At 39.1% G+C, this 13,123-nt stretch overlaps 1 protein-coding gene across 3 annotated transcripts in view; it reads left to right on the forward strand.

The window, feature by feature from the left end:
• Nucleotides 1-13,123, forward strand: part of Epb41l4a (erythrocyte membrane protein band 4.1 like 4A) — a 226,531-nt gene that overhangs the window by 190,795 nt on the left and 22,613 nt on the right. For all 3 annotated transcript variants that reach the window (XM_076856923.2, XM_076856924.2, XM_077109476.1), the window contains 2 exons: nucleotides 4,116-4,163; nucleotides 5,177-5,254. In XM_076856923.2, coding sequence (XP_076713038.2) covers nucleotides 4,116-4,163; nucleotides 5,177-5,254 — 126 coding nt within the window. The remainder of the gene's footprint in view (nucleotides 1-4,115; nucleotides 4,164-5,176; nucleotides 5,255-13,123) is intronic.

Here is a 13,123-nt window from a genome sequence, read left to right on the forward strand (position 1 = left end):
TGGATGCCACAGTTTCTGCCAGAAGCAAAATCACCTTCCCTTTTTTCCTACCTTCAAATCTTGCCTGATTGCCTCTCCAACTAGAATCCAGCTGGCAAGGGAGTCCAAGAAAATATAATTTCTTAGTTTCCAGTCTTACCAAAAAGGGGAGGTTATTAGTGGGTCAGTATGGCGATGATTACCAATGAAAAAACTTGGCCAGCATTATCATCTCCTTTCCATAGATGAGAAAACAGGATGAGGGAAATGGCAGTAGTTTGTCTTTTGTGGCACATATGGAATTTGAATCCAGATCTGTAGGTCAGAAAAAGATGGGGATAATGAATCATTTAAATAAGGCTCCATCCTGCCCTTACTAAACTTTCTCCTTGAGACACCAAGAGTTAGTTCAACTTGTACAACTCTTAAAACCAAAGCAACATCATTACAAAACATTTTAAAGCACAGTTTTTGTGTGTGTGTGTTGTTAGGGCGTTAAGTGGTGGAGAGGACTACATGCATTAAGGACTTGGTGCTGTATTATTATTGTTCAGCGGGTAGATTTTTATAGCTTTTCATCTGTAATTATTAGCACAATTTGTCAGCACTCCCTAAATAAAATTATTATATATGCTAATTAGTCATTTTGATTTTACTACATTTGAAAATAAATTTACCAAGATTTGCTTAGGTATATCAAAATTCAAATTGTGTGAAATTATATGGACTATATACATTCCCAAGTCCAAACTTAATGATTTCTATACTGAGATATGTTTTCTGCTGGCTTCCTGTGAAATACAGAGAAGCATTTGAAGAAAGTGGTTACAGGATCCTTTCACTAGCATATATTCCTGGGAGAGGACCCTTTAAATTTATTGAGAAGAGAATCTTTTTGCCTAAGTTTCTGTAGAGACTTCTGTCTGTTCTGCATGTCACTTAAAGATCTCTTGATGGGCATGTTCATTTTGAGAAGACCAGACATTGCTACATGTTGGCGTAGAAGAGCTAAAGTGCATTGTTTTCTGTTTCTTTCCACTATAAATGACCTATAAATGTCCATGTCCTTGTTAGTCTTGTTTTATCTTCATACAAATTTACCTTGCTCCTGGGCACAAATCCCTTCATTGCTGGATTAACTCTGACATTTAAAACTGAGGTTTGTCATCAGCATGGAAGAATCTCAAGAATTTAAAGTTAATAATAGGAAGTTCTATTTTGCTTTGGATACCAGGATAAATATGTTTTGCAAAAGATACCAAAATTTCTTATTTGTCACTTGTTTGTCATGAGTTGGATGTAGGCTATCAAATTTTGGCCAAGTCTACTATAGTGGTCCTTAACATTTTTGGGGCCACAGAACCCACTGAGAATCTGATAAAGCATTGTGTTCAGTCCCTAGGGGAAAAAGGTACATATAAGCATTTTCATTTAGTTTTCAGGGTTTATGGAGACCCTGAGACCTGCTTGTTTCAACATTTCTATTCTAGGAAAAGATAACCAGCACATGTTCTGGAAGTACAATTATTTGCACAGCTTCCATCTTTACATTAAAAATCTTTATTGAGTGCCATTAGTATGCCAGGTAGTATGCTAAACAACACTGACAAAATTCTTGTCCTTTGAGAGCTTACCAGATGTTACAGGAGAAATTTATGTATTATACAAAAAATGTGCAATGGTGACTTTAATAAGTTATGTGAAGGTACATTATCTTTTGCTTAGAGGAATTAAAAGAAAATCTTGTTGAAACCTAGCATACATACAGAAAAGCACATATATCATAAGTATAACTGCTTTGTAGATTTTAACAAATCAAACACCTGTACAACTATTACTATTAAGATAAGTTTGCTGGATTAAGTGGGTTGGGCAAGGTTTTCCTGAAGCTAGGCATGTGAACCAGGAACTGAGATAAAAGCAAAAGGAAAGGAAAGATGCCAGCCAGAGGTAGTAGAAGGGAACAGAGAGCATTCATAAGAAGGAAAGAAGACAGTATTGTTCAAATTCTGAGAGTGAATAAAAATATAGATGAGTCCAGAGAAAAAGATGGGGACAGACTTTATAGCCCATCTGGGCTTGTTCAGGAATTTGATTCTTAGACCAGTCGTTGTTATAACATGTTATAAGTTGTTATAATCATGATAGCATGATTGCATTTGTGCTTGTAAAGTTACTGTCCTGTGGAGAAACAGTGAAGGAGACTAGTTTTGGAGATGGAGAGACCAAGCAGCAGGCTGTATTTCTGACCCTTCTTTCTTCACTCCTAGAATGCTAGAAGCTAGGCTCTTATCTCCCAAGCATGAGATAAGAAAATTCTACTGTAAAAAAAGAGACAGGTACAAGAGAAATACCTACAGATCCTGACTTTGAAAGGATCCCCAATGAAGTGGTAGAGGCTGCCTCACATTACAGCAAAGGTATCAGTTAACATGCTTGACACATCTAGATGGCTCTGGTCTCTTGATTGCTTAGTGCTGAGATAGGAAGAGAGAGCCATTATGAACTGTGTATGAGGGTGGCTTCTGTCTTAAAAGGCCGACTGAAACAAAAAAATGAGATGCAGAGAGAGAGAGAGAGAGAGAGAGAGAGGGAGGGAGGGAGGGAGGAGGGGGGAAAGGAGGGAGGGAGGGAGGAAGGAATGCAGTGAAGGGGAACTCACAGGAAATAGATGATATAAGAAATAAAAAATTTAAAAACTATTACCTTTAGAAAAATGAAAAATATTGTATCAATGAGTTGTCACAAGAAGGTGGAAGGACTAATCTTAGTTGTCAGGATAGATTCATAAATAACTGAAATATTTTGGTAAGTTTTGAGACTTGGTAGCAGGAGGAAGAAAGAGTCCCATCCAATGGACACTTTTTCCTTTGGAAGGAGAAAGAAAAGTCATATGCTGAAGCAGAGGTACCATGGGCCAGGAGTCCAAGAGAAGGAATTAATACTGCTTTGCAGAAACATAGTCCTTGGGTCTGAAAATGGTGGTGAGATTGCTGGACCATGTTGTGGCCCCCCTCGAGGTTTATGAATTGGATTTCTGTTGTAGTAAGATGCTTTCTTGTGAACTCCCTCCAGCACTTCTCAGCTCACTATTTGGAGAGAACCTGGGTAGTTGGATTTACCCATGTGTGATGTTTTGCAAAAAGATGCAGTGAAAGGCACATTATTGAAATGGGGGACTAGGAAATCTAAGTTGGATAAGGAGGACAGTGAAGAAAAGTGAAGGTGGAAAGTGGTAAGGTCAATAGGCAGCCTTACTGGGATCAAAGAAAGGGCAGAATGAAAATTGTTGAATAAACAGTAATGATTGTGGCTTGCATTTATAGAGTGCTTATAATGGCCCTGGTCCTGCTGTGCATTTAATTCATTTGCTCCTCATAACAACCTTTTATGGGAGGTTTATTAAAAGTGAGGTACTAAGTAGAGAAGTAACTTGTTTAAATCACACAACTTGGCAGTGGAGGAGATGGGATTCACATTCAGGCTGTTTTGACTTTGGAGCCTGCACTTGAACTAGGATGCCCCACTGGAGCTGCTGGAAGGTCAATGGGAAGTGGTGAACAGGAAGAAGAGGAGATTGTGGTCAGGGAGCAAAGTGTGTGGAGGTGGTTACAGATGATGTGGCTCCGTGTATAACAAACTGTACATTGCTGAGTTGTGGTGGGAGAGGTTTAGAGAAGTCATAGAAGGACTTGAAGGACAGGATGTTGAACAAGGTCATCCAAATAAGAGTTCATACCCCATTTGAATCAAATGTATGATATGTCAAGATCATTGTATTGTCTCGAGCAATTAATAAAAAATAAAAATTAAAAAAAAAAAGAGTTGATATCAGTTAGCCCATGGCAGAAATTGGTTTAGAGGATTGCAGGCCTATAAACTGCAGACTTACACCACCATTGGCTGAATGGAACTTAACAGATAAGCTACTTGTTGCTATTTGTAGACTGCAGCCCCCTCTAGAGCTCTGGCTTCCTGAGGCCAGAGGGTGGTATGTTATGTTTCTGGGACATAACTGTGTGGTAAGTCACACATAACAGACATGAATTAACTACAGTGAAGCCTGTCTTGATATGCTTTCCTTAGCCAATTGATAATGTTCTGTTTTCTTTAATGTCTTCTTTTGTTTTCCATAGGAAAGCCCATAACAGTGGTGAAGACTCAGATCTAAAGCAAAGAAGGAGGTAAAATACCAAAAATGGGCAAAAATGGAAGAGTCAGGGAGAGCGGGGAAGGGCTAGCAGATTAGCAGTGCTCAGAGTTGAGGCAAGAATGGGATTTTTTTTTTTAACTTTCAAAACTCCAACTGGTTTCAGCTGGTTCTCAGTCTTCCATCTCTTTTTCTTCCTGCTCCTTTGTGTTTCAGAGGAGCTATCAGTTAAGTATTGCTAGTTTATAAATCATTCCAAAACTTGGTGGTTTAAAGCAACAACAGCCATATCTTTATGTGTGTGCTATATGCACACATATATATTTATTTATATAATATATTTACGTATAGTTTAATTCTGTCCAGTGAAAGGCAGTTCTTTAGTTGGTCTTGCTCAGGGTCTCATGAGGCTGTGATTGATGGTGGCAGAGGCTGGGTTGTCTAGCAGCTCTTTCTGTCTCATGTTGAAATTTTGGCAGAAGGATCGAGGCCTAAGACCTCTCTATCTGGTCTGTCTGCATGGCTGGCCTGGACTTCTTTAGATGATGGCTGGGAGGGAGCAGAAGCAGTCAGTCCTTTTAAGGGATAGTTCTGGAATTGGCAGAGTATCTTTCACACCTCATTAATCAGTCACAGAACCTATAGAAATTCAAGGGCAGAAGAAATAAACCCTGCCTCTTTGTATAGGAGTAGGGAGGGGTGAGACTCTTCCTCCATATTTAGTCACCACAGGGACTCACAGCTTTGTCATGGCAGAGTTTTGTTAGAAGTGATTGGTTTTTGTGGTCCTTTCTGGGAACATGATGACTTTTGCCTTAATCTGTTTCCATCTTTCCCCTGTCTTGCTGTTTCCTGGGCTGTAGTCTTGTTCTGATGTCTGACTGAGGTCAGAAGCACCGACTGGGAGAGGGATAAGATAGTTCTTTATGTTTGGATTAGTAACTTGACTGCAAAATTAGTTCAGAAGAACCAAATGAACCTTTCTGAAAGTTTTCATTTGTCTTACACCTGGGTTTTCTCCTTTGCTCTTCTCATTTTTGTCTTCAGGTCTCGCTCACGCTGTAATACAAGCAGTGGTAGTGAATCCGAAAATTCTAATAGAGAACACCGGAAAAAGAGAAACAGGTAATGTCTAAATAACATAACTAACGGGAACTCTGAAATCAGAGGCTGCTGTTGGTACTAGAATCTGTGTGTCCCACTTATTCATGAACCTGGTTTTCTCATCTGTGTTACCAGGAATCTGACCCACTAGTTTAGGAAACCTCAGCTCTTTCAACTGAGTCTTCAGTCCTTACAATAAAATGATTGAACAGTTTGATAGTGAGGTCCCTTTTGGTTTCTGTTTTTTAAAAGATGATCCCCTATTTAGGTACAATGTGTAGTGAATTTGCCTAAGTCTGACAGCAGAGTTTACCATTTGTAGAGTGACTTCTCCTTGTGGTATATTTAATGTGACACTACTGTACCTTACCCAACCCCAAGATTCCATAGTTTTGGCCTTTTGTAGATCTCTATGCTCTACATGTTTACATTCATCTCCTCTGTCTGTCGTCTGTGTCACTCTCTCACTTTCTGTTGGTACTGGGGATAGAACCAAGGGCCCTGTGCATGCTAGGCCAATGCTCTATCACTTAGCTACATCCCCAGTCCTTGTGTTGACATTCATGTCGGGCACACACAGGTTAATAAATACTGTCAGTTCACATTTCTAAGATTCATTTTTAAGAGGTCATCAATACACTACTTGGCATGTAATCAGCATTAGTATTGGCTTAATGCATTCATCTCTTCTCTGTAGTTTCAAAATATATATTTGCAAACAAGTATTCATGGTGTTAATGAAAAAAGCACCAGATTGGGAGGCAGAAGAAATTAGTTACCGGTCATACCAGTTTCAAACCCAGTGGTTTTCAACCGGGAGAGTTTTGTCCTCTCTGCCTCCTCCCCAAGGCCATTTGGCAACATCTGGAGACTTTCTTTCTTTCTTTTTTTTTTTTTTTTTAATCAGCATTGAGCAAGGAGATTGCTATTGACCAGAGATGCAGCTATATATCCCACAATACAAAGGACAGCTCCCCACCACAAAGAAGTGTCTCGTAGTAAAATAAATCAGTAGTGTGCCACTGTAGAGAAACCTGTTTTCATCAAGTGTGGAACTTTGGCCTGGTTCCTTTGCTTTTCTAGGTCATTTTTTTTCCCCCTTCAGACTAGATAATCTCCAAGGTTCTTCTTTAGTACTTGGAGCCCTGTGCCTGGCACAAACTGAATCTGCCCTAACTACAAAGCCTGCATCATAATAGCCCAGACAGCATTGTGAGAGTGGACCACTTTCTTCGGAGAGCTTTCGATGTGAAGCCTTCTTAGGGACTGGAGTTGCGCCAGATAGATGTGAGATCACAGCGTGCTGCAATACTTTTCTCAAGGAAATGATCTGTTTCTTTATCTGTAGAAACCCAGTGTGGAAGGTGGCTTTCCCTCAGGAAAGAAAACCAGGTTCTAAAAATCAGTATTTCTGTATAGACAACAAAAAACAAAGCAACCCCCCACCCTACTTTTTTTCTACTTAAAACTTGTACTTATTGATCAAAACAGAATTTTAACATGTCTTTGTTTTGCTTAGTATATTCCAAATTGTGCTCATACTGCTCCATTCTCAACTGCTCAGAAGAGAGCCTGTTTAAAATCAATGTCTTTTAGGGCTAAATGTACTCATGGCGACATTTGCTGTTAAAAATGAAACACTATTGAAAGGTTGCCACCAAATCCTTAAATTGCTTACTGATCTGGCACCACTAGCTTCAGTGTTCCTCCTAGGTGTTTCCTCTTTGGGGAGCTTTCTCCTCTCTCCTCTGGGGACATTATTTATTTATTTATTTATTTTAAAGGCATCCTCTAGCTTATTTTTTTAATGTTATTCATTTTTCCAAATTTAAAATTTTTCAATTTATTTATTTTAATTAGGTATAAATGACAGCAGAATGTATTTTGATTCATTGTACACAATTGCAGCACAACTTTTCATTTCTATGATTGTACATGATGTAGCTTCAAACCATATGTGCAGTCAGCTGTGTACCTAATGATGTCCATCTCTTTCCACCATCTTTCCTGCCCCCATGCACTTCCCCACCCTCCCTCCCCTTTGTTCAATCAAAGTTCTCCCATTTTTCCAATGCCTCCCCCTTCCCTGTTATGGATCAGCATCCACTTATCAGAGAGAACAAAAATCAAGAATTAATAGATAGGATGGACTAGAACTAAAAAGCTTCTTCTCAGCAAAACAATGAGGTGAATAGAGAGCCTACATTTTGGGAGCAAATTTTTGCCACACACACACATCAGATAGAGCACTAATCTCCAAAGAATTCAAAAAATTAAATACCAAAAAACCCAACAACCTAATCAACAAATGGGCTAAGGAGCTGAACACTTCTCAGAAGAAGATATACGTTTGATAAAAAAAAATTTGAAAAAATGTTCAATATCTCTAGTAATTAGAGAAATGCAAATCAAAACTAAGATTTTATCGCATGCCAGTCAGAATGGCAGTTATCAAGAATACAGATATAAATAAATGTTGGTGAGGATGTGGGGGAACAGGCACACTCATACATTGCTGGTGGGACTGCAAATTGATGCAACCATTCTGGAAAGCAGTATGGAGATTCCTTAGGAAACTTGGAATGGAACCACCATTTGACTCAGCTATCCCATTCCTCAGTCTATATCCAAAGAACTTAAAACGCAGCCACATCAATGTTTATAGCATCTCAATTCATAGTAGCTAAACTGTGGAACCAACCTAGATGCCCTTCAATAGATGAATGGATAAAGAAACTGTGGAATATATACACAATGGAACATTACTCAGCATTGAAAGAGAATAAAATTATGACATTTGTAGGTAAATGGATGGAGTTGGAGAATATCATGCTAAGTGAAGTAAGCCAATTCCTGGGGACATTTTTTAGTTTGGCTTTCTTAGTGCTAGGTAGGAAGCGTATTTTAGAATGGAAGTGGTTCTGAATGTTTAAATGTCAGTGTGCTTTATAGCTTTCACAGCACATTCACACATTTCAAATGAAGGATCCAGAAGACTTTCACAGTCATTTATTCTACCTGGAGAAATATTGCTCTAGGGTTGTATAAGTTTCTATATCCGTAGAAGATCTAGATTCTAGCTCTCAAAGACATGACAAAAAGTGAGTAAAAGAAGTATGTCTTTCAGTTCTGATCTCCACCCCTGCAAATTCTGGTGGTACCAGTGTGCCCGGAGGGAGGGTGCAAAGTCATTACACTATCTCTAGGTGCCACTTACCTACTATGCTGTGCTACTGCCAATCCCTCCCTCCCATTATGAGCCTTTTATATTTTGCCAGAATGCACTCGTTCTTCATGATGCATGGGTCTGAACATGTAAACACTAGCCTTGCTTCTGTCCCAGTCTGTCTTTTGTTCATAATGAAAGGTTGTTTCCTAACGTCTGACTTCCTACTTGTGCAGAAGACTTCTTTGGGGGAGAGGTTGAATCTCTTTGACCCCATCTGCATTTCCTTTTCCTGGCTGCTGGTGGGACCTTGCATATCCTCAGCACTGACTCCGGAGCCTATAGGATGGGGTCCAGCAAGTGTCTAGATGCAGCAGCTCTGCTTGTATCATCATCCTCACCCTCATCAGCCCTCTCCTGACTCCAGCTTTCCTGTCTTCACTTGGGAGGCTGTAGCCTGGGGAGGACAGCTACTGGACGGATCTTCTTTTAAAAAATCTCTTTTGAAGCCTGTGATGTGTCCAATAGAAGTAGAGAGTCAGCTTTACTTTCGAAGGTTGTGTGTGATCTTTGTGTGTTCCTTTTGCCTTTCCTTGCTGGATTTTTTTTTTTTTAAAATGGGAAGTCTTTCCTGTTCAGCTTGAGTATACTCTGTGTGAAGATTGTTTTTCTCAGAAAAATCAACCCACTGGGGCTTAACCTGCTTTACCGTTTCCATGCTTAACAATTTAAACATCTCTCCATTTGTGTGAAGAGAAACAAAATTAGTAAAATAATGTTTATAAATCAACTTCAAAGCAGGCTTTTAACACCATTAAAAGAAAAAAAGTAGGGCTGGGGATGTAGCTCAGTTGGTAGAGTGCTTGCCTTGTATGCACAAAACCCTGGGTTCAATCAATCCCCAGCACCACCAAAACAAACAAACAAACAAACAAATTTAAAAAAACCCACAAAAAACAGTGGAGCATTAATACTAGAAGCAAGAGGTGTTGTTTTGAGTTTTAATTTTAGAAAACTATAATTGTAAATAATCCCCCCACACCCCACTTTTGGGTCCAGAACTAATGAAGCCAGGTGTGTGAAGATTCTCCTAGTTGTGCATTACTGGCAGGTGTCATTCCACAGTGCTTCCTACAACACCAGTAGGTCACTCTCTTCTCTTTGGGATGTCGTTTATGTCTTCCCTTATCCCCTTACATTTCAGTTACTCTCCTACTACTGTATTCATGATCCTATGGGCATCCTGCCGTCTTCTAGGTTTTGATGTTTGAGAAGATGATTTTTCGCTTCTTTTTTGTAAAGCAGCTGGGTGTTGGAGCAGAGTTTCCTGTCACATTATCTAAAGTGATGGTCACTGTTTCCACTAGTTTCTCTACTTGTATCCTCATCTCCCTCTCCACTCTCTGCCTTCTGTTTCGCTCTTTGTATCTTGTTATTTTCCTCAACAGTTTTCTTCTTTTTCTTTCCTACTCTTCCTTCCTTTTTTTCTGCTTAAGAGCCAGTGATTTGTCAGGGTATAACCCCAGGTTTAGCTAAGGGTGTTGGTTCTGCCATATGCTGATAATTGTCTTAGAGTAACTATTTTAACCAATTCAAATTTGGGGTTTTTTTAAATTGTTTTTTACACAAATGGACCTAAACTTTTCATTTCTCTGTTTGTACATGATGCAGAGTCACACCATTCATGCAATCATACAAGTACCTAGGATAATTATGTCCATCTCATTCCACCATCTTTTCTACACCCACATTTCCTCCCCTCTTCTCACTCCCCTCTGCCCAATCCAAAGTTCCTCCATTCTTCCATTGACCTCCCCATTATGGATCAGCACCCACTTATTACAAAAAACATTTGGCCGTTGGTCTTTTGGGATTGGCTTGCTTCACTTAGCACTATATTCTCCAACTCCTTTCATTTACCTGCAAATGCCATAATTTCATTCTTTAAGGCTGAGTAATATTCCACTGTATAGATATACCACAGTTTCTTTATCCATTCGTCTATTGAAGGGCACCTAGGTTGGTTCCACAGTTTAACTATTGTGAATTGAGCTGCTATAAACATTGATGTGGCTGCATCACTGTGGTATGCTGATTTTAAATTCTTTGGGTATAGACTGAGGAGTGGGATAGCTGGGTCAAATGGTAGTTCCATTTCAAGTTTTCTAAGGAATTTCCATACTGCTTTCCAGAGTGGTTGTACCTTTTCCCCCACATCCTCTCCAATACACATTATTGCTTAAATTCTTGAAAATTGCCATTCTGATTGGAATGAGATGATATCTTAGAGTAGTTTTGATTTACATTTCTCTAATTGCTAGAGATGTTGAACATTTTTTTCATGTTTGTTGATCAACTCTATATCTTCTTCTATGAAGTGTCTGCTCAGTTTCTGAACCCAGTCAATAAATGGGCCTTCAAATTTGAGTTTTTGGTCCTTAAAGTGTATGTTTGGTGGGAGAAAAGGGCGGGGCATAACAATTTACCTGTTTTGTTGAATGAGTTACTGTAAAGATCAAATGAAATCCACAAGGTAAGGGTGCTGTATGGTGTAGAACCGCACAGTCCTGTACTAATTCCAGAACCACTGCTTCTTCTCCACCTTCCTGTCCTCTATCTCTCCCAACCTTTCCTTTTGTTGGTCCTATTTTCCATTCTGTCACCTTTTCTAATTTTACATATTTGGTTGCGTTTATACCAACTCTCTTAACCTATGGTTTATGGGTGAATTTTTGGGTCTCATAACCCCATGGAATTGTATGTACAGTTGTGTGTGCATAAGATGCACAGCTTTCTGGAGATCACGTCTGTAGCTTTTATCAGTTAATCTTAAGAGGTTTGTATGTGATACCTCCTCCCCAAAAAAGTGTTCACTGTGATCTAAATTGTGAAGGGTAAATTGGTATTGGGAAATGAAATTGGTATTTCAACTCACTGATAGAATTAAAAGCTAAAATGTTTAAACTTTCTTTAGAGATGACTTTCTTTGGTATATTGACTTGTGAAACAGTTGTTTTAATTAAACTCATCAAATTGAGAACCTATAAAGCACAGGCACTTTGAAGTTAATGACCCATGTGAATAGTAGAGTGTGGTAGTTTTTGCTAGTTAGAGTTTTGAATCCTGTCCCTGAGATGAGAAGGATCTCTGTAGGCCTGAGCCCTGGGGACCATGCCCTGGATTACCCAGGGCTTATGAAGAAAGAGGACCCAGAAAGATTTATCAAAGGGAAACCTCTCCCAAATCAGCTTTCCCTGAAAATACCTTGAGCTTAACAAAATATTCTTCACATTCGAAGAAACTGGTCTGAAAAATATCTTTTGTACTCATGATGGAAATCAACACTCCTCTGGGCACCACTGGAGAGACTCTTTGCATTTCGCAGTCATTCGTTAGCTTTGATGTGTTGCTGGGCTTTTGGAGTTTTAAGTGGGAGATTTGGAGGGTGACACAGAAAAGTAGTCTGGTGGGTTTTTTTTTTTTTTTTTTTTTTTTTGCATAAGTGAAAAAGTGAGAGTAACTCTGGAGCTTGGTGAGGATTAAAAGAGTAAGAGAAATGAAAGAAGCTCAGGGAAAGAGCAGGACTAAAGGAAATTGGCAACAGGAGACCATCTGAACCTTTCTCTAAATGCGAGTCATATATGTGAGGCTATGTGTGTGTGCAAATTAGGGAGCTTGTGTTGAGAGCCTGACCCTGCTTTGAAGAGTTCTGTGGTTTTGAGGAGGTTACTTTACCTGTGAATCTTAATTCTTCACATGCAAATTGGAATAATGCCTACCCTGCCCACCTCCAGGAGGTAATGGATATATGTGAAAAGTGGAAAATGCCCTGCCTCGGTAGTTGCTATTAAATTAATGAGAACACTCAGTAGTGCTCTGGGTTATCTGAAGTCCCCGTGTTATATGTAAATCGAGGCTCAGCTCCCTTGAACAAAAAGAAAAAAAAAAACGAAGAAGTCAGTGTTTTGAACCTGAATTCCTGAATTATTTCTGGTATGAATGTTGTAGAGTTTATTCCTATCTTTTAGATGTCTTTTAGGATCCATTAGTCTATTAGATGTCTATTACTATCTGAATAGTGGATTAAGAATTTTATGTTACTTTGTTAAGCTCAAGGTATTTTCAGGGAAAGCTGATTTGGGAGAGGTTTCCCTTTGATAAATCTACTTTCTGGGTCCTCTTTCTGCATATGCTCTGGGTAGTCCAGGGCATGTTCCTTTAGGCCTTTTATATTATTTTTCTAACAAAACAACAACAACAACAACAACAACAACAAAATCCTATATATCTGTGACAGAAATTCTGTACTATAACTAATGGGGACAGTATATCTGAGTAGGGTGAATCCAGAAGCTCATGATTTTGGTAGGATTTTGTGCAAGTGGTTAAAAAAGAAAAAAAAAAAAAGAACTTTATTAGTATCCGTACCCTAGGAATAAATGGTTTTGGATGTTAGCAAACTTAAACCAGTGGGCTTTCTTCCACATAACTTGAAAACAAGGACCTGTTTTCTTGCAAGCATTCCATACTGTCCTGTCCCTGATTGATGTAAAGATAAAAATTGGTTATGGTGAACGTTGTGGTTGTGGAGAGGACAGTTCAGACAAAGCCAGTGGAAGCTGATGCTGGTCACCATGCCATTGATGCAAGGGCTTCTGATTTGTACTTTAATTGGACCAAGATTTAGACCTATAACATGGGTGATATAGGGCTTCCAGAACATC

The sequence above is a fragment of the Callospermophilus lateralis genome, chromosome 5 (assembly GCF_048772815.1).
Source record: "Callospermophilus lateralis isolate mCalLat2 chromosome 5, mCalLat2.hap1, whole genome shotgun sequence".
Taxonomy (NCBI): domain Eukaryota; kingdom Metazoa; phylum Chordata; class Mammalia; order Rodentia; family Sciuridae; genus Callospermophilus; species Callospermophilus lateralis.